Raw genomic sequence first — 23,224 nt, 5'->3', positions numbered from 1 at the left:
TAATACATAGTTATGTTTTAGCCTACTTCCTGTTTAGGTTGTTTCTGAATAATGTAATCTTTTAGATGAATTGGGCACATGGCCTCTTGCTACAGGAGGTTATCAACCAAGAGTGTTCTCGAGCAGTAAGTGGCCCTGTTATTTGATTAATGGCCCTATTATTTGATTAATGTAAGAAAGAACAGCTTAATTTTCAATATTTCCAAAACCATTGCACTTGGCAGAATTTTCCAATACTCAAATAAGCAATATTTTCAAACCTTGTTAGAAGATCATTTCCTTCTCCTAAAGGTTATTGTAACCTCCTGGCAGAGATATCAGGAGGTCATCCTATTTTTTATTTTAATTTTAATTTTTTTAATTTTTAATTTTAATTAAAATTAAGGAGTAAGTAAAGCTTTTTGTTTCATTTTTCAAAATAGAAATGTGTTTTCTGATAAAAGAAAATATGTTTTCATTTTAGAAAAATGCAGAAAAGTATAGTCTTTTGATTATTGCAAAATTGACTGTTGGAAACACACTTTTACTGTTGGTTCCTGGCAAAACACTACCTAAAGGAAAGTTGAGGAATTTTTTTTAATAGTATTGAATCAGTTAAGATTAGGTTCAGCTGTGAGTCTTAAAAACCCCAAAATAAAAATGGCTTAAATAAGATATAAGTTTATTTCTCTCTCAAATAATTTTAGGCAATCTAGGGCTAGTGTGGCAACTCCATGATCAAAAAGGAGCCATGTTCCTCCTGCCTCGTTCCTCCACCATCTTACTACCATCTGCAACACATCTACTATCTTGTAGGCCAAGTTAGCCATTTTTATGCTTGTGTTTCAGCAAGCAGGGAAGAGGGATAGGAGAGCAAAGGGAAGGGGAATAATAAAGATTAGGGCAGAAATCAGTGATGTAGAAACTAGGAAAACAAGAGAACAGATCAATGAATCCAGGAGCTAGTTCTTTGCAAAAATCAATAAAACTGAGAAACCCCTAGCCAGACTTATCAAAAAGAAAAGAGAAAGGACCCAAATAAGATCACAAATAAGAGAGGGGAAATTACCAACACCACAGAAGTACAAATAATTATGAGACTATTATGAAAAAATGTATGCCAACAAATTGGACAACCTGGAAGAAATGGACAAATTCCTAGAAACATATAAACTACCAAAACTGAAACAGGAAGAAATAGAAAACTTGAACAGGCCTATAACCAGCAAAGAAATTGAAACAGTAATCAAAAATCTCCCAAAAAACAAAAGTCAAGGGCCAGAAGTCTTCCCAGGGGAATTCTACCAAACATTTAAAGAAGAGTTAATACCTATTCTTCTCAAACTATTCCAAAATATAGAAATGGAAGGAAAACTTCCAAAATCATTCTATGAGGCCAGCATTACCCTGATACCAAACCAAAGACTCCGCTTAGAAAGAGAACTACAGGTCAATATACCTGATGAACATGGATGCAAAAATTCTCAATAAAATACTAGCAAATAGAATCCAATCATACATGAAAGAATCATTCACCACAATCAAGTGGGATATATTCCTGGACTGCAGGGGTGGTTCAATATTCACAAATCATTCAATGTGGTATACCATATTAATAAAAGAAAGGATAAGAACCATATGATCCGTTCAATAGATGCAGAAAAAGTGTTTGACAAAATACAACATCCATTTATGATTAAAAAAAAAACTCTCAACAAAGTACGGTTAGAGGGAACAAACCTCACCATAAATAAAGGCCATATACAAAAAACCTGCAGCTAATATCCTCAATGGGGAAAAACTGAGATCTTTTCCTTTATGGTCAGGAACAAGACAGGGATGTACACTCTCACCACTGTTATTTAACACAGTACTGGAAGTCCTAGCCTCAGCAATCAGACAACAAAAGAAATAAAAGGCATCCCAATTGGCAAGGAAGAAGTCAAGCTTTCACTATTTGCAGATGACATGATATTTTCTATATAGAAAATCCAAAAGACCCCACCAAAAAACTGCTAGAACTGGTATACAAATTCAGTAGTCTCAGGATACAAAATCAACATACAGAAATCTGTTGCATTTCTATACACCAATAATGAAATAGCAGAAAGAGAAGTTAAGGAATTAGTCCCATTTACAGTTGCACCAAAACCCATACGATACCCAAGAATAAACCTAACCAAAGATGTAAAAGATCTGTACTCTGAAAACTTTAAAACACTGAAGAAAGAAATTGAAGATGACACAAAGAAATGGAAAGACATTCCATGTTCATGGTTTGGAAGAACAAATACTTTTTTAAAAGATTTTATTTATTTGAGAGAGAGAATGAGAGAGAGCACAAGTGGGGTGAGGTGCAGTGGCAGAAGCAGACTCCCTGCTGAGCAGGGACCCTGATGCAGAACTCAGTCCCTGGAATCCAGGATCATGACCTGAGCTGAAGGGAGACGCTTAACCAACTTCCAGACACCCTGGAAGAACAAACATTGTTAAAATGTCTATATTACCCCAAGCAATCTACACATTGAATGCAATCCTTATCAAAATATCACCAGCATTTTTCGAAGAGCTAGAACAAACTATCTTAAAATTTGTATGGAACCCCAATGACCCCAAATAGCCAAAGCAATCTTGAAAAAGAAAAGCAAAGTTGTAGGTAAAGTGGGAGAGCTAGGTTCTTGTCTCACGGAATCAAAGAATGACTCTCACAAAAGGAGTGAGTAAAGCGATAGAGTTTTATTAAGCAAGGATACAGAAAAAGCTCTCAGGAGTGAGAGGGATCCCAACAGGATTGCCACTGAGGGCTTTTAGTGTTGGTCTTTTATAGAAAGTTAACCAGGGAACTTAAATCTTTTTGACTTCTCTACTGGCGACACCATTGATTAAGGACTAGTGATAACATCTTTAATGGCTTACTTCTTTTTAGGGTCTGGTTATTTTCTGTTGACCACAGGAGACTGTCATAAATAAGACTTCCTCCTTGGACACCTAGGGCAGGGTGGCCTAGAGTGTTCCTTTATCTCTGATTCCCTTATACCTCCACATTTTTGGAATTTCCATGAGCCTGATCACGTAGCCCCCTTACCTATCTCTCCCTACCTAGACCCACCTGTCCCTTTCTCAGAGGCATCACCATTCTGGACTTCAAGTTATATCACAAAGCTGTAGTGATTGAGACAGTATGGTACTGGCACAGGAATAGACATGTAGATCAGTGGAACAGCATAGAAAACCCAGAAATGAACCCACAAATATATGGGCAATTAATCTTCGACAAAGCAGGAAAGAATATCCAATGGAAAAACACAGTCTCTTTAATAAATGGTGTTGGGGAAAACTGGACAGGAATATGCAAAAGAATGGACCACTTTCTTACACCATACACAAAAATAAATTAAAAATGAATTAAAGACTGGGGTGCCTGGGTTGTCTCGGTTGATTGGGCATCTAACTCTTGATCTCGCCTTGGGTCTTGCTCTTGAGGTTGTGAGTTTGGGCCCTGAGTTGGGTCCCAAGCTGGGCTTGGAGGCTACTTTAAAAAAAAATGGATTAAAGACCTAAATGTGAGACAAGAAACCATCAAAATCCTGGAAAAGAACACAAGCAGTAACCTCTTTGACATTGGCCATAGTAGCTTCTTACTAGATATGTCTCCTGAGGCAAGGGAAACAAAAGCAAAAATGAGCAATTGGGACTTCATCAAGATAAAAAAAAAAAAAACCTTCTGCACAGTGAAGGAAACAATCAACAAAACTAAAAGGCAACCTTCAGAATGGGAGAAGATATTTGCAGATGACATATCTGAGAAAGGATTAGGATCCAAAATATATAAAGAACTTATAACTGAACACCCAAAAAACAAAATAATCCAGTTAAGAAATAGGCAGAAGATATGGATAGACATTTTTCCAAAGAAGGCATACAGATGGCTAACAGATACATGAACATCACTCATCATCAGAGAAATACAAATCAAAACTACAACGAGGTATCACCTCACACCAGTCAGAAGGGGTAAAATTAACACAACAAACAACAGGTTTTGGTGAAGATGTGGAGAAAGGTAAACCCTCTTGCACTGTTGGTGGGAATGCAAACTGGTGTAGCCACTCTGAAAAATAGTATGGAGGTTCCTCGAAAAGTTAAAAACAGAAATACCCTGTGATCCAGCAATTGCACTACTAAGTATTTACCCAAAATTTACAAAAATACAGATTCAAAGGGACACATGTACCCTGGTGTTTATAGCAGCATTATCAACAATAGCCAAATTATGGAAAGAGCCCAAAGGTCCGTCAACTGATGAATGGATAAAGAAGATGTAGTGTACATATATACGATGGAATATTAGCCATAAGAAAGAATGAACTCTTGCCATTTGCGATGATGTGGATGGAGCTAGAGAGTATTATGTTAAGCAAAATAAGTCAGGGAAAGAAGAATACCATATGATTTCACTTATATGTAGAATTTAAGAAAGAAAACAGATGAACAACGGCAGTGGGGGGTGGGGGGTGGAGAAGCAAACCATAAAACAGACTCTTGACTATAAAAAACAAACCAAGGATTGCTGGAGGGGAAATGGGGGTGTTAAATGGGTGATGGGGATTAAGGAGGGCACTTGTGATGAGCACTGGGTGTTGTACATAAACGATGAATCACTAAATTCCACTCCTGAAACTAATATTACACTGTATGTTAACTAACTGGAATTTAAATAAAAACTATAAATAAATAAATAAATAAATAAATAAATAAATAAATAAATAAATGGAATTTTCATAAAAACTATAAATCAATCAATCAATCAATCTTCAGATTCTTTTAGGGGGTACATGAAATTTTTGAAGGCCACTAGTCTATACATATGGTCTCATTTGTTCTCATTTCTTTTTTGAGTGGGTTTCTTATCTTCCCATCTAAATTACAAATTCTCTTTGTGTAAGAATTACATCCTATTTTTTGTGTTTTTCCCAGAAATTCAGGAAGAAGAGCAGGTTAGCAAAGTAAGCAGCTGTGAAATTGAGTGGGGCAGGGGTTGACTTAAGTACCCTGGCAGTATTGCCCCTCATGCTTATGAATTTTATGTGCATTTTGCAAACATTCCTCAGTTCTGCTCTTTGTCAGGGTGGTTTCCTCATCCCAAATATAATTCTTCCCCATCCAACCCCCATCTGTTATTGATGTTTAGAATTCAAATAGTGTCACATATTTTCATTTCACATTTATCCAAAATGTATACATCCTTGGGAGAGGTAACATTGATATAGATTCAGATTATATTAGATTATTCCCTTTTTATAAAGGGAGGTGAGATAGAACCAAGAGGTTTACGTGCTGGCTTCTTGAGCTGACTTTAGACTAAGCCAACCATCCCTTTACTGAAGTCATCCTGAGGAGCAGACTGGGTAGGACCTTATCAGTTCTGAGATGATCAACCACACCAAAATCCTCATTTCTGGGAAGTAAAGAGGCTCCCAGTGCCTAGACTGACTAAGAAATGAAGATAATACTTAAGAGTGACCCTGCTAGGCCTTCAGTTTTCAAACCACCCCAAAGTAAAACTCAGCAGTCACGACTGGACTTCCCTTTGGGTGAGTGAATGAATTCAAACACTTCCTTTCCTGTTTCTGGTAACTCCACATAATCAAAGCCCTTTGGCTGCAAATTTTCTTTCTTCTGGTATAGGGAAGATTTTAGTGCAGTGCCTAGAGCATAGTAGGCATTGAGTAGATGTTGGTCAAATAAGTAAATCTTCAGGAAGGGAAGGGACCCCTGAGGAGTAATTGATAATGAAGTTAGACTGCCCATTAATCTGGAACCTGGGTCGCTAAAGATCTTTGCTTCGTTTTTCTCTGCAGCAAGTGAAAAGGAACTTTGCTAGGCTGCAGGCCTGCATCTCAGAACTCCGCATGTTGCAGAGAGAAGGCTGTTTCAGACCACGCGGCACTTCTCTGCAGCTGGCAGTACAGGATGGGCTCCAGCAGTTCAAACAATACAGCAGACACATGACCACAGGTGCATCTCTGAGCTACACTTCCCTGGAGGTAAGAGATACTGGCCTTAGGTCTCTAAGCCCATTTCAGGCCATCTAGATGCTTCATTATTTATCATCTGTATATTGTTCTTTGTTACATACACTTTGATGTTAATTTTCAAGGCTTGATTTTCATCTCCCTGCAGGCAAGAGATATGTTCGTTTTTTCCTATAGCCCGTGCAATTCTTAATACAGAGCTGGCATAGAGAGAAATGCTAAAAATATGGGCTGAAGTGAATTATAATGAAACTGAAATCAAAATAAAATCTGAATATGCCATCTGCCTCTGAATTTTTGGAACTTGTAAAGTAATTCTTAAACTGCGTAGATTGGTGTCTGTATTTATATTTCCTGGGCACCCTTAAGAATTTACGATTGTTCTTAATCAAATTTTAGCATCAAATTGAGTAAATTTTCTCAGACTTAGCAAATGTGAAGATTTAAAGATTGCTAAAATTCTAGTGCAGACTAAGACAATCTTAAAAAATTTAAGTAAGTCATGCCTGGGTACTCCACTGGGTGCATGAGTGACTGTGAGTTAAAACACATTCAGTCTTTGGAAACCTCAGGCATCAAACAGATGCATTTAAAAAATAACTGTGCTTTTATCTGCATCCTTCTTCATTAATCAAAAATGTCCAAGCCCTGGGGCACTTGGGTGGCTCAGTCGGTTAATTGTCTGACTCTTCATTTCAGCTCAGGTCATGATCTCAGGATCGTGAGATTGAACCGTGCATCAGGCTCCGTGCTCCTGGTGGAGCCTGCTTAAGATCCTTTCTTCCTCTCCCTTTGCATGCCCCCACTCCACGCGCTCACTCAACTCTTTCTCCCTTAAAAAAAAAAAAAAAAAATTCCAAGTACCAAAAAAAAAATGTCCAGGTGCAAAAGAGAATTGCATATGTTTAATATTTGCCTTCCAGATTTTTAAATTTAAGACAAAACTGCTAATGAAAACATAACAGTGTATTCATTCAGGTGAAATAAAATATTCAGATTATACACAAACACCTCAATATTCCTTCAGGTTAGATACATTGATCAAGAGTGAGTACATTTTAGGGGCGCCTGGGTGGCTCAGTTGTTAAGTGTCTGCCTTTGGCTCAGGGCGTGATCCTGGCATTCTGGGATCGAGCCCCACATCTGGCTCCTCCGCTGGAAGCCTGCCTCTTCCTCTCCCACTCCCCCTGCTTGTGTTCCCTCTCTCGCTGGCTGTCTCTATCTCTGTCAAATAAATAAATAAAAATCTTTAAAAAAAAAAAAAAGAGCGAGTACATTTTAGAGTTAAGAAAACAAAAGAAACAGTTCACGTGTATCCAAGTTGAACAAGGAGAGAAATCTATGTAGAAGCACCACCATGCGAAAGAAGCATAGAGGCTCTCTGATATTTAGTACACATTTAGTGAGTGGAATTTAAGGATTCTATTTCTTTGTTGCCTTGTAAAATCAAAGCATTTTGAGCATGAGAGATGCTACCAGTGCTTCAAGCAATCTTAAAAAACTAAAACACAGGAATGACTTCTCACTGGTCACTTTCTGGGGTAGGCCTCACCTGTTGGGAAGGGTCCTGTGACGATTTGTTCCACCAGACCTCTCCCACCAGAATCTGTCAAATGAAATTTGATTTGTAAGTTACCATGAAATTTTCTTCTTTGCTTCAAAGACAATAGCCACTGCCACAGACTTCTGCTGTGTCTGTCCTCCAGATCTAACCTGCTATGTTCTTCACTCTGTACATCAGGGAAAGTAGACATATTAATTCTTGGATTTATTTCCAGATTACTGTTCTGACTTCCCAGCCTGGAAAAGAGGTGGTCAAACAACTGGAGGAAGGATTGAAAGATACAGACCTAGGCAGGGTCAGGAGACTTCAGGTGGTTGAGATCACAAAGGGAGACCTAGAGTATACGGACTCAGTATCCCCTGCTGAAGAACCTAGCAGTGATGGTAAGAATTAAAGGAAAAGGTAAAAAAGAATTTTAATGAGTAGTCAGGAAGATTATTTTCCATGGTCTTTTTGTTCTTCAATGAAATGAAGTCAACAGATTCACTACAATTCAGACAGGTGTTTCTAAGTGTATATATAAGCCTAATATATATTAAGTATATATTTACTATTTTAACAGGATCATGACATACATAATAGTCTGTAACCTTCTTTGTGCATTGGACAGCTATCTGTTAGTGTCTATAGATCTGTCTTATTTTTTACTGGCTACATGATTTTCTTACTGTGCTTGGACCATAGTTTGTTTGTTTAATCACTTATTAATGACCAATTTGGTTTATTACACTTTGCTACTATAACCAATGCTGAATAAACAGACTTATATGCAGGACTGGCTTCATGGACTTATGACCAGTATAGTCACACAGGGCCCAGCATTCAGAAAAACCCTATGCTTAGGATTTAATGCTCTTTGGTTGCTCTCTTGAAATTCTTTATAATTTTATCTTTGAATTTATATTTTACAAGTGAAGTTTGGTGAAACAATGGAGCATGTGCCAAGGGATTAAAGTGTCATCTCACGCATGCCCTGCCTCCTGTGTCCTTCCCACCTCCCCATAATGGGGTTCTCAGTTGCTAGCTTCCCAGCTCTGGTGTCCCAAACCTGCCTACTCCAACCCAGCAACCACTGGTGCCCAGGTCCCTGCCAGTAAATCCTACATAAATTAATAATTCTAAATTTCCTAGAATAGCAACTATTCTGAGTCTTAAAGAACATATAGGAATTAGTCATGTAGAGGAAGAAGAAAAGGGCACTCAAAAATGAGATGTGGGGGCATGAGAAAGCAAGATTAATCAACTTCCAGGGCAGTGCCCATGTTTCCCTATGACTAGAGTCAGGCAGAAGCAGGAGTAAGTCTGTAAAGGTAGGCAAGGATTTGATCAAGAAAGGCCATATATGCCATTCTAAGACATTTAGATTTCATTCTAAGGCAGTGGAAATTTATGAAAAGATTTTGGTCAGAAAGTCAAGGAGAGGTTCCCAAATTATGGAGTTTAAGAGATTTTTAACCAATTTTAATTTATCCAACACTCAAGTTACTGTTCATCCTTCAGCAGTCCTTTCTGGATGTATTGGCCTTCTCCAAGGTTGTGCACATGGGAGGAGTCCCTATTCTGATACAATTGATCTCTTCCTGGTCACACTTAGATAACCCACTAATTAGGTCAGAGAGTTAGAAACTAAGGGTGTGTTTCCTCTCAAATCCTGACACATGTAGATCCTTCCAGCATCATGAGGCCACTGACATTGTTCTGGTCCAGAAGGAAGGATAAAGAGCCTTAGCTGTGTGACTTATGAGCTCTCACCCACTTGGCACACTCTGCTTTTCTCAAGCCAGTCTCCTCACTGAATGTCTTTCTTTCTCTCTCCATCTCTTCACTTATAGTTGTCTTTTCCTTTGAATTCCCTCTTCTTTCCTCTGAGTTCCTTCCCTTATCCTCTTCCAGCCAAATCCTCTCCAACCCTTAAGGTCTAATTCATGTTCCTGATTGCTATATTGATTTTCCTTTCCTCAGAACAACAATATCACCTGTGTTGTGTACCAAATAATTTAACACTTGATTAAATGCCATGGAGAATTGTTCACCATTGTTTGATTGTGTGATAATTTTGTCTTCTCCTCTAATCTGTAAACTACTTGGTATCTTTTCTTTCTGGATTAAATTCTAAGTACCTTGGGATTAGGAATTAGTCTTACTCATTTCTGTGTCTCAGTGTGTAGCATATCCTAGATTACAGGTGATATTTGTTGAATGAATTGATGACACCTGTGGAGACAGATCTTGGTCTGCCCAGCATCCCCTGAATCCCCATTCTCTAGTAACACCTTACCTTCCTGGTCACAGAGTGGGCCATCACCCAGGTGAGGCCATCTTAGTTCCTCAGGTCACCAGAGCCCTCCCCAGTATGTTCTCAAACTGAATCTGTGAGAGAGAAGCTCTTTTTCTTTCTCTTTGGCCATGGATATATCAGGCATGGACTATGTCCTTTTCTCCCTTCAGTGACTGTATCCAGTAAGAATTTCCTGTATCTCTAGTGGCACAGACCTCAGAGTACTGAGAGGTCACCTGATGCCTTTATTTAGAATAGTTGGTGGGCTAGAGCTGTATAGAAGAGCTTTTACATTCAGGAAGACTGCTTTCTACCTTGTGTCACTGCTGATGATCTTGTAACCTCCTATTTGCTTATAAATAACACATCACCCCATAAATTGCTTGTAATTCCTCTTTGTGGGCTAAGTATATGTATGGTTCATAGCTTGAAATCTTCCCAGTTTGCCTGTACTTTCCTCATACCTATTTTACTCCATTGATGTTTGCCTCACCTTGGTGTCCTTATGAAGAGATTAGCAAAAGCAACTTCTCCATTCTCAAAAAGATGAGTGTTCCAGAATCAGATTGTCTGAGTCTAAACTCCAATTCTGTCACTTACTAGCTGTGTAACTTTGAGTGAGGCACTTAGTCTATCTAAGCCTTAGTTACTAATTCCTGCCCTATGCAGTAATTGTGCGGATTAAATGAGATGATGTGTGTTCATTAGTATATAATAAATGTTCGGTAAAAGTCAGCTAATCTTGTTAATACTTCTGAAAATTTTTGCATATGGGTGGTTTAATATTTCTGAGATTTGTTTTTAATGGCCAGGTCCCAAGTGGACTGTAAGTTATCTGAGGATAAGACCGTGTCTGATGCATTTTGTATCACCAGCATATATCATTCAGCCTGGCACATAGTAGATTCTCAATAAATGTGTCTTGAAAAAATAAGTGAATGAATGGAAAAAAACAAATGACTTGGGAGAGGTGATGGTCACCTTCTCAGACATCAACTCAAATAGTTAGGTCCATATGTCAGACACTCATAGCTTCCCTTTGTAGCCCATGAATATCATGAATTAATTCAAGCACTTCTTGAGTCTAATTTTTTTTTTAACTCTGGTAACCATGATCATCTATTAAAGAAAAAGTTTCTCTACTCCACTTTTAGAGAGACCAGTTACAGGGAAATGTTGATGCAGATTCATTTAAAAAGTAACTGTGAGAGTATGTCCTTCAGTCAGTCAAAATTCTGCCTCCTTTAGTGCAGTCCTACACAGTGAGAACTAATTATAAAGATGACTTGGAGACTGCAAGATCCAGAATCATCAAAATAAAAATGAACTTAGGAATGAAGAAAGTAGATTCACATTTTAGAAAATTTTTTAACAAAATCCAAAATGAAAAGATTAACTTTAAATCACATTCATATAAGTTAAGGTTTTCTATAAATATTCAGACCATATAGCCTATTATATATTTTCTTTCAACCACACAATTGGTGCTTCTTTTTTTTTTTTTAAGATTTTATTTATCTATTTGAGAGAGAGAGAGCACGAGCAAGGAGGAGGGGTAGAGGGAGAAGCTGACTCCCCGCTGAGCGGGAAGCCCAATGTGGGGCTCGATGCCAGGATCCTGGGACCATGATCTGAGCTGAAAGCAGACACTTAACTGACTGAGCCACCCAGGCGCCCCATAAATGGTGCTTCTTTTCATCTGTTCCTGCTTGGTCTAACTGGTGCATTTTTTCTTTATTTTAAAATTTAGCTGGAAGATCCAGTGTAGCTCTCTTTGTAGTAGCTTTGTCTGGTCATTTTACCATTTTTTATTACAAGTTGTACAAATTAAAACATTGCATAAGTATAATATAGACCATTCAAAATGACCCAAAATTCTGCTCTCCAGAGATAACCACCATTAGTAGGGTAGGGCACATTCTGCTGAATAATTTTCCTTACACTACATGGATATGGACATACATGTAACTTGTTATCAACACTTTCACAAAAATGTAACTATACAGTACTCACTGTTCTGTCTGCATTTTTATTTTTTTATTTGTCTTATTATCCAATTTTTTTTTTCATATTGACACATAGAGAACTAATCTATTCCTTTTAACAGCTAGGAGGCATTTTACTGTATAAATTCATCACTATTTATTCAACCATCCAGTTGGATTTTTACATTTTACTGAAGAACTGTGTGACCTTGAATAGTTATTTAAACTTTTTATTCCACAATTTTTTCATTTATAAAATAGGGCTAATAAGAGTAGCTGCCTCATAAGGTTTTTATGAGGATTAAATACACCTTGCATATAAAGCACTTAGAAGAGTGCCTGGCACATATGAGCAGTAAATAAACATTATCTGTGATATTAATAGTAGTAATAGTATGGGACGCTGGGGTGGCTCAGTTGGTTAAGCATCTGCCTTCTGCTCAGGTCATGATCCCAGGGTCCTGGGATTGAGTCCTGCATCAGACTCCTTGCTTGGCGGAGAGCCTGCTTCTCCTTCTGTTCTTTGCTCCCCCTGCTTGTGTCTTCTCTCTCTCTTTCTGACAAATAAATAAAATTTTTTTTAAAAAGTAGTAGTAGTAGAACCTTTTTATATATGCCCTCTTACTGAGAAAATTTCAAGCTCTAACAATTTTTTATTGAAAAAGAAGATACGACCATAAAATTTTTTTTAGATTTAAAATCATTCATAATCTTACTATCCCATTATACTGATTTTATTTTTGCATGTTGTTTCTCGGTTTTCACAATCATGTTTAGGTTAGATGGTTATAATTCACATGTGTGGTATTTTGTTTTCATGTAACGTAATATTCTAAAACTTTTCCCACAGTTTTTGTAGCTTTTCTTTTCCGTTATTTATCCATTTTGTTCCTCTTTTGCTCTTAAAAGAAGACTAGAAGTGTCGGTCTGTGAAATAGAGTTATGAGGAGGTATACCTCTCACAGGGGAAGCTGGTGGTCTTCTTTATCTTTATATGCCCTCTCTACATATATGCCAGCCCTGCTCATTAGAGCAGATCCCTGATGCTGGATCTTGATCATAAATTTAGGGTCTAGGAGAGCAATTCCAGCAGCCAAAGTTAACTCCATAAAAGAGCCATTGATGGAGGGAATAATGCTGCTAGCTTTACTCATTTTTAAGTAAGTTCTGAGCCTCAAGGAAAAGATATATGAAATAAAAGCCACAGTCTCTTAACCTACTCTAACTTTTGTTTATGGATCATAATAATAGCAACATTTATTAAACACTTACTGTCCAAACACTTTCTGTTCTAAATAGTTTCCACAGGGGCACCTGGATGGCTCGGTTGGTTAAGCATCTGACTCTTGATTTCAGTTCAGGTCATGATCTCAGAGTTATGAGATCGAGCCCTGCATTGGGCTCATGTGCTGGGCATGGAGCCTGTTTGAGAGTTTCTCTCTTCCTCTCCTTCTGCCCCTCCTCCTTCTCTGAAATAGATAGATATATAGAGATAGATAAATAAATAGTTTCCACATATTATCTTATTAATCCTCATGTATCTAGATGAAGAAACTACGGCATAGTTCCTTGTGCACATTAACTTTCCCAAGGTTTCTCAGTTAAGAGATAGAACAAGGATTCAAGTCTAAGCAATCTGACTCCAAATCTCCCATACTTAACCATTCTCTTTACTGCCCTAGTTGAAAAGGGCAATAGAAATAACAATTCAAACATTGGTTCTTTGAAAAAACTGATAAACAGAGAATCCTCTGGTGAAACTAATGAAGGAAAAAGAGAAGGGAAAAAACAGAAGAAACTATGTTAGGGTTGGGAAAAGGGAACATAACTGCAGATAGAACTATGAATTCAAATATTTAGACAAAAATGGACACATTCCTAAAAAGATATCAAATTTAACTCACAAATAAAAGATCTGAATGGTTCCCATAATGTACCAATCTTTAATGGCTTTACAATTGAGTTCTGTCAAGCTTTCAAGGAACAGTCAGTCCAATCCTATACAAACTCTTCCAGAAGTGAAAGGAAGGGAGGGAGGGAAGGAAGGAAGGAAAGAAGGAAGGAAGGAAGGAAGGAAGGAAGGAAGGAAGGAAGGAAGGAAGGAAGGGGAAAAGAAATAAGAAAACAACCAAATATACCCCCAGTCTCAAAAGACACCATAAGAAAGTGATAAGACAGGTGCCTGGGTGGCTCAGTTGTTAAGCGTCTGCCTTCGGCTCAGGGCGTGATCCCAGAGTCCTGGGATTGAGCCTCACATCAGGCTCTTCCGCTGGGGGCCTGCTTTTTCCTCTCCCACTCCCCCTGCCTGTGTTCCCTCTCTCGCTGGCTGTCTCTCTCTCTGTCAAATAAATAAATAAAATCTTTTTTTAAAAAAGTGATAAGACAAATCATAACTCTATATTTAATTCAAATAAAGAGATGGTGTCCAGATTAAACAACTTCTTAAAAAAATCCAATTTTGAAATGAGCAAAACATCTGAATGGGCATTTCACAGAAGAGGAAATGTTAGTGGCAAATTAATATAAGAAAATTTATCACCCTCATTATTAAACAGGGAAATACAAATTGAAATAATGATATATCATTTTATGCCCACTAGTTTGCAAGAAGAAGTCTCACTGTAGTGTTGACAGTAGCAGAGCAGTAGAAACTCTTATACACTGATAGAATGTAAATTTGGCACACAGCTTATCATTTTGTTGTAAAGTTACATTCACAATATCCTATAATCCAGCAATTCCACTCCTAGGAGAATATCTCCAGAAAAACTTCTACAAATGTGTACCTAGAAACACATACAGGAATGTGAATATTGATATTATTCAAAAAGTCAAAAAATTAGAAACCACTCAAAATGTCCATTGAATGAGGCATGAATAAATATTATAAGGTATATTCACAAAGTGGAATATCATATAGTTATGAAAATGAATGAACCACAGCTACATACAATGTGGATGAATTGTCTCAATATTGAGAAAAAAGCAGATAACCAAAGATATAAAATATGATACCTCTTTATAAAGTTCAAGCAAAATTAAAATAATAAAACATTTGTTTAAAATAATGAAACTACTTTTATTTATTTATTTTTTTAAAGATTTTATTTATTTACTCGACAGAGATAGAGACAGCCAGCGAGAGAGAGAACACAAGCAGGGGGAGTGGGAGAGGAAGAAGCAGGCTCATAGCGGAAGAGCCTGATGTGGGGCTCGATCTCACAACACCGGGATCACGCCCTGAGCTGAAGGCAGACGCCCAACCGCTGTGCCACCCAGGTGCCCCGAAACTACTTTTAAAAGGAAAAGAATGTTTAAAAAAAATTCAATGTGGCAGGGTTTCCCTTGGAGAAGATCAGGAAAAAGGATACAGATATCTTAGTAGTATTGTTGAAATTCTACATCTTAAGTTGAATAGAGGATTCATGAATGTTCCTATTGGTGTTATGCTTACAGCTTACATAAATGTTGCACGTGTTCATTTGCATATAATAAAAATTTTATAATAGCTTTCTAAAGAATGGCTAAGTAATAAATATGCCAGAATTAAAATGGCTGGTATGATCAATGCACTTTGGCATCCAGAGGGCATCTGTCCAGGCTGACAGCAGAGTACTTGTTGAGTATACAAGTCTTTCAGCCAGTTACAAATCAACCTAATGATGCTGTCAGCCAGCCTGCACTTCTCAGCCTTGTACACAAGGATATCAGGTTCCCTTTCTAAGTGCTCACAAACCATCTGTTTAATATTTCCTCTAGACTTTGCTAGGGATTAATATCAACTCTTTTGGAAAGCTATTGTATCCATATGTGTTCTCAGAAAACACCAATGTTAACAACCCAAACATAGAAGGTAAAGATTCATTGCTTCCTAAAGGAGTTCAGAAAAAAAAGTAAAAACAAAAACAAAAACAAAACTTATATGCTTCATGCTTCAGTGCAATTGTCAAACTCCACATATTGTTTCCCCTTCCAGTGTCTTGGAAAATAGACCAGAAAACGCAGCTGTTCATTGAGTTTGTCTTTTATAACCACATTAAAGTCATTCCCCTGTGGTGTTAAGACTAAATTAGAACCACTGTTGTATTTATTACCTAAAGATTTTCAATACAGAGAGACATCTGCTTATTTCATTAACAGAAGCCATGGTCTCAGAAAATGTTAGTTCTTCCCTTTTTTAAATTGAATTAAAGAATTTTTTTAGAGTTCAACAGAAAATCTAAAGTTATTTGAAAATAGAGATTTTTTTAAAATTTCCTCTCCAAGATTATGAAGGAATATTTTACACACTGTACAGCGTACCCATTCAAAGTGTAAATTCAATGAGTTTTGACAGTTGCATATGCCAGCAAATCATCACTACAATCAAAATACAGAACATTTCTATCATCCTTAAAAGATTCCTTTTGCCCCTTTACGCTCCTTCCCTCCCAATTCATTCCCTAGTGAATGCCACTGATGTACCTTTTGTGTGTAGATTAGTTTGCATTTTATATAAATGGAATCATATAGTACTTGTTTCTTTCAGACTTTGAGATTAATCTATGTTGTTGTTTATACCATAGTTTCTTATTATTGCTGACTAGTGGTATATTGTATGAATATACCACGTTTTGTTTAACCATTCACCTGTTAATGGGTGTTTCAGTTGTTTCCAATTTTTGGCTGTTGTAACTAAAGCTGCTGCAAATATCCATAAACAAATCTTTGTATGACATGTTTTTATTTTTCTTGGGTCTTACTGTGTTTTTTGTTCATCTTTTTTCATCCATTTATTTCAACCCATTTGTGTCTTTATATTAAAGTGTACCTCTTATAGACAGCATGTAAATGGGTCTTGCTTTTTATCCATTCTGTTAATCTCTGCCTTTTATTTGGAGTATATAGTCCATTAATATTTACCATAAGTATTGATACAGTTGGATTTAGGTATGCCATTTTATTTTTTGTCTCCTCTGGTTTTTGTTCACCCTTTCCCTGCTTTCCCACTTTTTTAGATTATTAATATTTTTAGAATTCTGTTTTAATTTATATTTTGTCATTTAGCTATATTTACTTACATTACTTTTTAGTGGCTTCTCTAGGGATTATGTTATACATCCTTAACTTTTCACAGCCTACTCAGAGTCAGTATAGTACCACTTTGCATAAAACATAGAAGCTGCAAGATTACAATACTTTAGGGTGCCTCGCTGGCTCAGTCGGTGGAGCATGAGACTCTTGATCCTGGGATTGTGAGTTTGAGCCCCACATTGGGTATAGAGGTCACTTAAAAAAAAATAAGAGGGGTACCTGGGTGGCTCAGTCAGTTGTTTGCCTTCAGCTCAGGTCATGATCCCAAGGAGCCCCACGGCTGGCTCCCTGCACAGCGGGGAGCCTGCTTCTCCTTCTCCCTCTGCTACTATCTCCCCACTTGTGCTCTCTCTCTCTAATAAATAAATAAAATAAAATAAATAAAATAAGATTATTATATTTTACCTAAAATATAGAAACCTTACAGGGATTAAAAGATATTTTTTAACTTTTCTGCAGCCTACTTAGAATTAATATAGTACCATTTCATGTGAATATAGAAACTTTGCAACCATGTAGGTCCATTTATCCCCTTCACACACACACAGACACATACTGTCTTTTATTTTGAAGTTGCCATGTGGATTACATCTACGTTATAAATTACACAAGACAGTATTATAAATTTTGCTTTAAACAATCATGTATTTTGAAGAAACTAAGAGAAAAATATTCTTTTCTTTTCCAATGCTCTTCATTCATTCCTGAAGATCCAAGTTTCCTTTGGATATTATGACCTTCAGCTCAAAGAATTTTTGTATTTCTTATAGCTAGTTCTGATGGTGACAAATTCTCTTAGTTGTTATTTATCTGAAAAATGCATATTTCATCTTCATTCTTGAAGAGTATTTTTCTTGTATATAGAATTATGGGTTGACAGAATATTTTTTTTTTCTTTCAGCATGTTAAAAATGTTGTTCCACTATCTTCTGGCCTTCCGTGGTTTCTAATTAAATATCACAGTCCTTGAATCACTTTCCCCTCTATGTAAAGGATCATTTATCTGGCAGCTTTCAAGAATTTTCTCTTTATGTTTGTTTTTCAGCAGCTTTACAATGATGTGACTAGGCACAGATTTCTTATTTAGGGTTCACTGAGCTTCTTGAATCTATAACCATTCTGTACCCAATTTCAATGTGTAGGGGCATTTTTCTGCAAGCAATTCTACACCAGCTGGGTGTCCTACAACTTAACTCAATTCCGGCGGTATCCAGAGACAACACCAGATCTACAAATTAAGGGCTCAGTCCCACAAAAAAATCTCACACGTGTGCACACACACACATACCAGATACTAATCACAAGTCCAGGTTGTCACCTATGCTTCTGATTGATCAGCTATAGATCAGAAGTTCCGATGACCACCTCATTGGATTTGAGTAATTTGTTAGAGTGGTTCACAGAACTCAGAGAACCATTTTACTTACTAGATTACCATTTTATCATAGGAGGATGTAAATCAGGAACAGCCCAATAAAAGAAATGCAGAGGACAAAGTGTGAGAACAGAGGATCAGAGCTTTCATGCCCTCTCCCAGCACGCCACTCTCCCCAAATCTCTACATGTTCATCAATCCAGAAGCTCTCTGAACCACATCCTTTTAGGGGTTTTCATGGGGAATTCATTACATAGGCACAGTTGATTAAATCATTGGTCATTGACAAGTGATTCAACTTCTGGGTCCCTTTCTCCTCCCCACAGGTCACAGTGTGGAATTGAAAGTTCCAACCTCTAATCACAGGACTGACTTCTCTGGCAACTGACCCCATCCTTAGGTGCTTTCCAAAAGTCACCTTATTAACATGACAAAAGATACCGTTATTGCTTTCTCACTTAGGAAATTCCAAAGGTTTTAGGAGTTCTGCCAGAAACAAGATGAAGACCAAATATGTATTTCTTATTATAAACCACAGTATCACAACCTATAAATTTATATCCTTGATTCAATATGGGAAATTCCCTGTCATCATCTCCTCAAATATTTTTTCCATCTCATTCCCCTTTGTCTCTTTTTCTGGGACTCCAATTACCCACACGTTAAACCTTTTTAAATTGTTTTACAGTTTTCCAAGCCTCTGTGGTTGGTTTTATCTTGTTCAGATTTTTTTCTTTCTCTTTTTAAGATTAAATCATCTCCATTGACCTATCTTTATTTATTTTTTTTTTAAAGATTTTATTTATTTACTTGACAGAGATAGAGACAGCCAGCGAGAGAGGGAACACAAGCAGGGGGAGTGGGAGAGGAAGAAGCAGGCTCATAGCAGAGGAGCCTGATGTGGGGCTCGATCCCATAACACCGGGATCACGCCCTGAGCCGAAGGCAGATGCTTAACCGCTGTGCCACCCAGGCGCCCCTGACCTATCTTTAAATTCACTGCCTCTCATCTCTCATTCCCAAACCCATGCAGTGAATTTTCTTGTTCAGATATTATATTTTTCAGTTCTAAAATTTCCATATTATTCTTTCTTATATTTTCTATTTCCCTGATATTTCCTATCTTTTCATTCATTATGAACATATTTTCCATTCCTCATTGAGCATAATTATAATTTATATGTAGAGTTATATAATTATGCTGTTTTAAAATCTTTGTCTGGTAAGTCTGATACCTTTATCATATTGGTGTTTGCATCTGTTGAGTGTATATTCCTTTTAGACTGGGTCACATTTCCTGACTCTGTATGCCAAAAACATTTGGGTTGTATTTTGTGAATGTTGTTATCGGAACTCCAGATTCTAGTATATTACTGTGAAAAGTGTTTGTTTTGGTAGACAGCTAACTTTGTTAGATGCAAGGTGCAACCTGTCTTGGCCTGCAGTAGTCAGGGACTCAGATCTCAGTTGCATTCTTTAAGCCTCAACTATGAGCTGCTTTCAGTTTGTCCCATGCACATGTGGTGCAAGGGTCAGCAAGGTGCCTGGACTGAGTTTTAAACACATAATTTAGCATTCTCAGGCTCTCTCCTTTCTTGGATTTCTTCCTCAATTTCTATGGGCTCTCGTTGCCCGTGGCTCCTTCCCCTGGTAAGGCCAGTAAAAGACAGAGGCCTTTCTAGTGAAGTTTTAGCTGCTATACTAAGTTTACACTGTTACAACTGAGGCCACCCTCAGGGAACTCATTCTTTGCTGGTCACTTGCTCCCAAGTTTCAGTTCCTCTCTGAAATCTACCTTTGTTCAGTCTCCACAGTCCTCAGATAGTCGTTGCTTTTTTAAACTATATTATCTAGAGTTTATAGCTATTATTTATAAGGAAATTAGAACCCAACCAGACTGGAAGACCCCTTTCACTATTGATCAGTTTGGTTCTTTCTTTTTACTTCCTTTTCTATATTCCATTCACTTCAGTAAACTCAAGTCCTCCATTATTTCTCTCTGTATTTACAAGACTATGACTTAAAAGTTCTTCTGATTAAATCCCAACTTTTCTCTCCTCCTCTTTTCTCCTTCTCATCCCCTAACACCTATAGAAGCACATACTTCTGCTTTACTTTGGCAAATGACCTGTGTTATTCCCACCCAGCCTTGGACAATCTGGCCACTTCCCCATCTGAAATCAGCCCCATCATATACCTAGCACTGGAGCACTAGTTAGCACAATACAAGGACTAATTGGGGACAGAAATAGACACAAATACAGACATAAATTTAGTATAGGATAAAGGTGGCCTCTCAAATTACAAGAGCACAAATGGACTTGTTCCGAAAGAGGTGCTGGGGCAACTGGTTACCATCTAGAAAGTATTCCAAGTAAAGAATAATATTTATTTATTTATTTTTAAAGATTTTATTTATTTATTTGACAGAGATAGAGACAGCTAGAGAGGGAGGGAACACAAGCAGGCGGAGTGGGAGAGGAAGAAGCAGGCTCATAGCAGAGGAGCCCGATGTGGGGCTCGATCCCATAACACCGGGATCACGCCCTGAGCTGAAGGCAGACGCTCAACCGCTGTGCCACCCAGGCGCCCCAAGAATAATATTTAAAGAGTAGTAAAAGAAAACATTGGTGAATACCTTTATAATTTTAGAATAGGGAAAGTTTCTCTACCTGTGACTCAAAATCCATGTGCAGTAATTTATTTAACTATGTAAAAATAAAAATATAGCAAAAGAAAAATATGGCATGCCAAAAGACACCATAAATGAAGTCAAAAGAGAACTGAAAAAATTGGAGAAAGTATTTGCAATTAGATCTTGGGTGGGTGGTGGGGACATGGAGAGGGAGGGCTAATATCTCTAATATAAAAAGAAGACTTAAAAACTTTGGAGAAAAAGACCAAAACCCTGCAGAAAAATGGACAAAAGACATGAAAGGAAAATTCAAAAGATATTTTTTAATGACCCTTAAAAAGATGAAAATATGCTCAACCTCACTCATAATTAGAGCAATGAAAATTAGGACCACACCGACATACTACTTTCTACCTATTAGATTTGCAAAAGTTAAAAAGTATGAGAACACATTTGGATTGCTGGTAGAATGTACAGTGCACAACCCTTTTGGAGGGATATTTGGCAATATCTAACAAAATGAAATGTGCATTTACTTTTTGTTTTGTTTTTGTTTTTGTTGATTCATTTATTGAACATTTATTTTTCTATTTTAGTTTTTTTTTAAGTTTTTATTTAAATTCCGGTTTGTTAACATACAGTGTAATATTAGTTTCAGGTGTACAATACAGTGATTGGTCACTTCCATACAACACCTGGTGTTCATCACAAGTGCCCTCCTCAATACCCATCACCTATTTAACCCATCCCTCCCCATCTCCCCTCTGGTAACCATCAGTTTGTTCTCTGTAGTTAAGAGTCTGTTTCTTGGTTTGCAACCGCCCCTCTCTTTTTTTTCCCCATGCTCGTTTATTTTGCTTCTTAAATTCTTCATATGAGAGAAATCATATAGTATTTGTTTTTCTCTGATTGATTCATTTTGCTTAGGATAATACTCTCTAGCTCCATCCAATGGCAAATGGCAAGATTTCATTGCAGATTTCTTTTTTATGGCTGAGTAATATTCCATTCTATGTGTGTATGTGTATATGTATATACATATGTATATATGACATCTTCTTTATCAGTTCATCAGTCAGTGGACACTTGGGCTGTTTTCCATAGTTTGGCAGTTGTAGATAATGCTGCTATAAACATTGAGGTGCATGTATCCCTTTGAATTGGTATTTTTGTAATTCTTTGGGTAAATACTTAGTACTGCAATTGCTGGATCATAGAGTAGTTCTATTTTTAACTTTTCGAGGAAACTCCATACTGTTTTCCAGAGTGCTGCACTAGTTTGCGTTCCCACCAATAGTGCAAGAGGGTTCCCCTTTCCCCACATCCTCACCGACACCTGTTGTCTCCTGTATTATTGACTTTAGCCATTCTGATAGGTGTGAGGTGATCTCTCATTATAGTTTAGATTTGCGTTTCTCTGATGATCAGTGATGTTGAGCATCTTTTAATGTGTCTGTTGACCATCTGTATGTCTTCTTTGGAAAACTGTCTATTCATGTCTTCTGCCCACATTTTAATTACATTATTTGGTTTTAGGGCATGTGCATTTACTTGCCACTCCCACTCCTAGAAATCCAATATCTTGAAGACACATCTCCAAAAATACAAAAATGTATATACATATGCAGGATCACAAAGCTGTCACATAGTCTGTCTAGACATATTTTAGGACTTTCTTAGGCTTCAGTGTCTTTTTAAAACTATTCCTTCTTCTGCCTAGCTCCCCAGTGAGTATTATGTTCTTTCTTGGTTCCTCCTACTTTTGTTTTCACTTCAGAGTAAATCTTTACCTTGGCTCCCTTGGGCATTACAGAGGCAAATCTCCTTAGGCTAGTTCTTGGGGCCCTCCCAATAGATGCAATGCCTTCCTAGCCCCACTTCCTCTTCATTCAAACCTCCTAAATAACCCATTTCCCTGTTCTCCCTCAACGCACTGCCTATGAAAACACTTTCTCCCAGTCAGCTTTTCAGATTTGCATTGCAATTTACATCAAATGCTCTTTTGCTTATAGAATATGTAAATATGCTTGTGCAAAAAAAGAGAACCCTTTAAATACCTTCTAAATCTAGTGTTTTCCAAGTCAAACTATGCTTAGACTTTGATATATCTCAATCAGTAGGGACCAACCCCTTTTGCATGTGGGTTGCATTTTTTTTTTATAAAATGAAAATAGAGCTCTTAAGGCCCGTAGATAAAATGTATTTTCTTACAACTTGGATCATATACTTTTGTGAAGAGAAAAATATCACAGAAAGAAAGAGAGAAAGGGAGGGAGGGAGGGAGGGAGGAAGGGAGGGAG

General features: G+C 37.4%; 1 protein-coding gene across 1 annotated transcript in view; it reads left to right on the top strand.

The window, feature by feature from the left end:
* Nucleotides 1-23,224, top strand: part of M1AP (meiosis 1 associated protein) — a 55,839-nt gene that overhangs the window by 19,215 nt on the left and 13,400 nt on the right. Inside the window, exons 3-4 of the mRNA XM_034659424.1 lie at nucleotides 5,841-6,026; nucleotides 7,793-7,961. Of these exons, the coding sequence (XP_034515315.1) occupies nucleotides 5,841-6,026; nucleotides 7,793-7,961 (355 nt within the window). The remainder of the gene's footprint in view (nucleotides 1-5,840; nucleotides 6,027-7,792; nucleotides 7,962-23,224) is intronic.

This window comes from Ailuropoda melanoleuca, chromosome 4 (genome assembly GCF_002007445.2).
Source record: "Ailuropoda melanoleuca isolate Jingjing chromosome 4, ASM200744v2, whole genome shotgun sequence".
NCBI classification, from domain to species: Eukaryota; Metazoa; Chordata; class Mammalia; order Carnivora; family Ursidae; genus Ailuropoda; species Ailuropoda melanoleuca.
The sequence above is the reverse complement of the archived record's forward strand: the minus strand, read 5'-3'. Positions and strand labels throughout refer to the sequence as shown.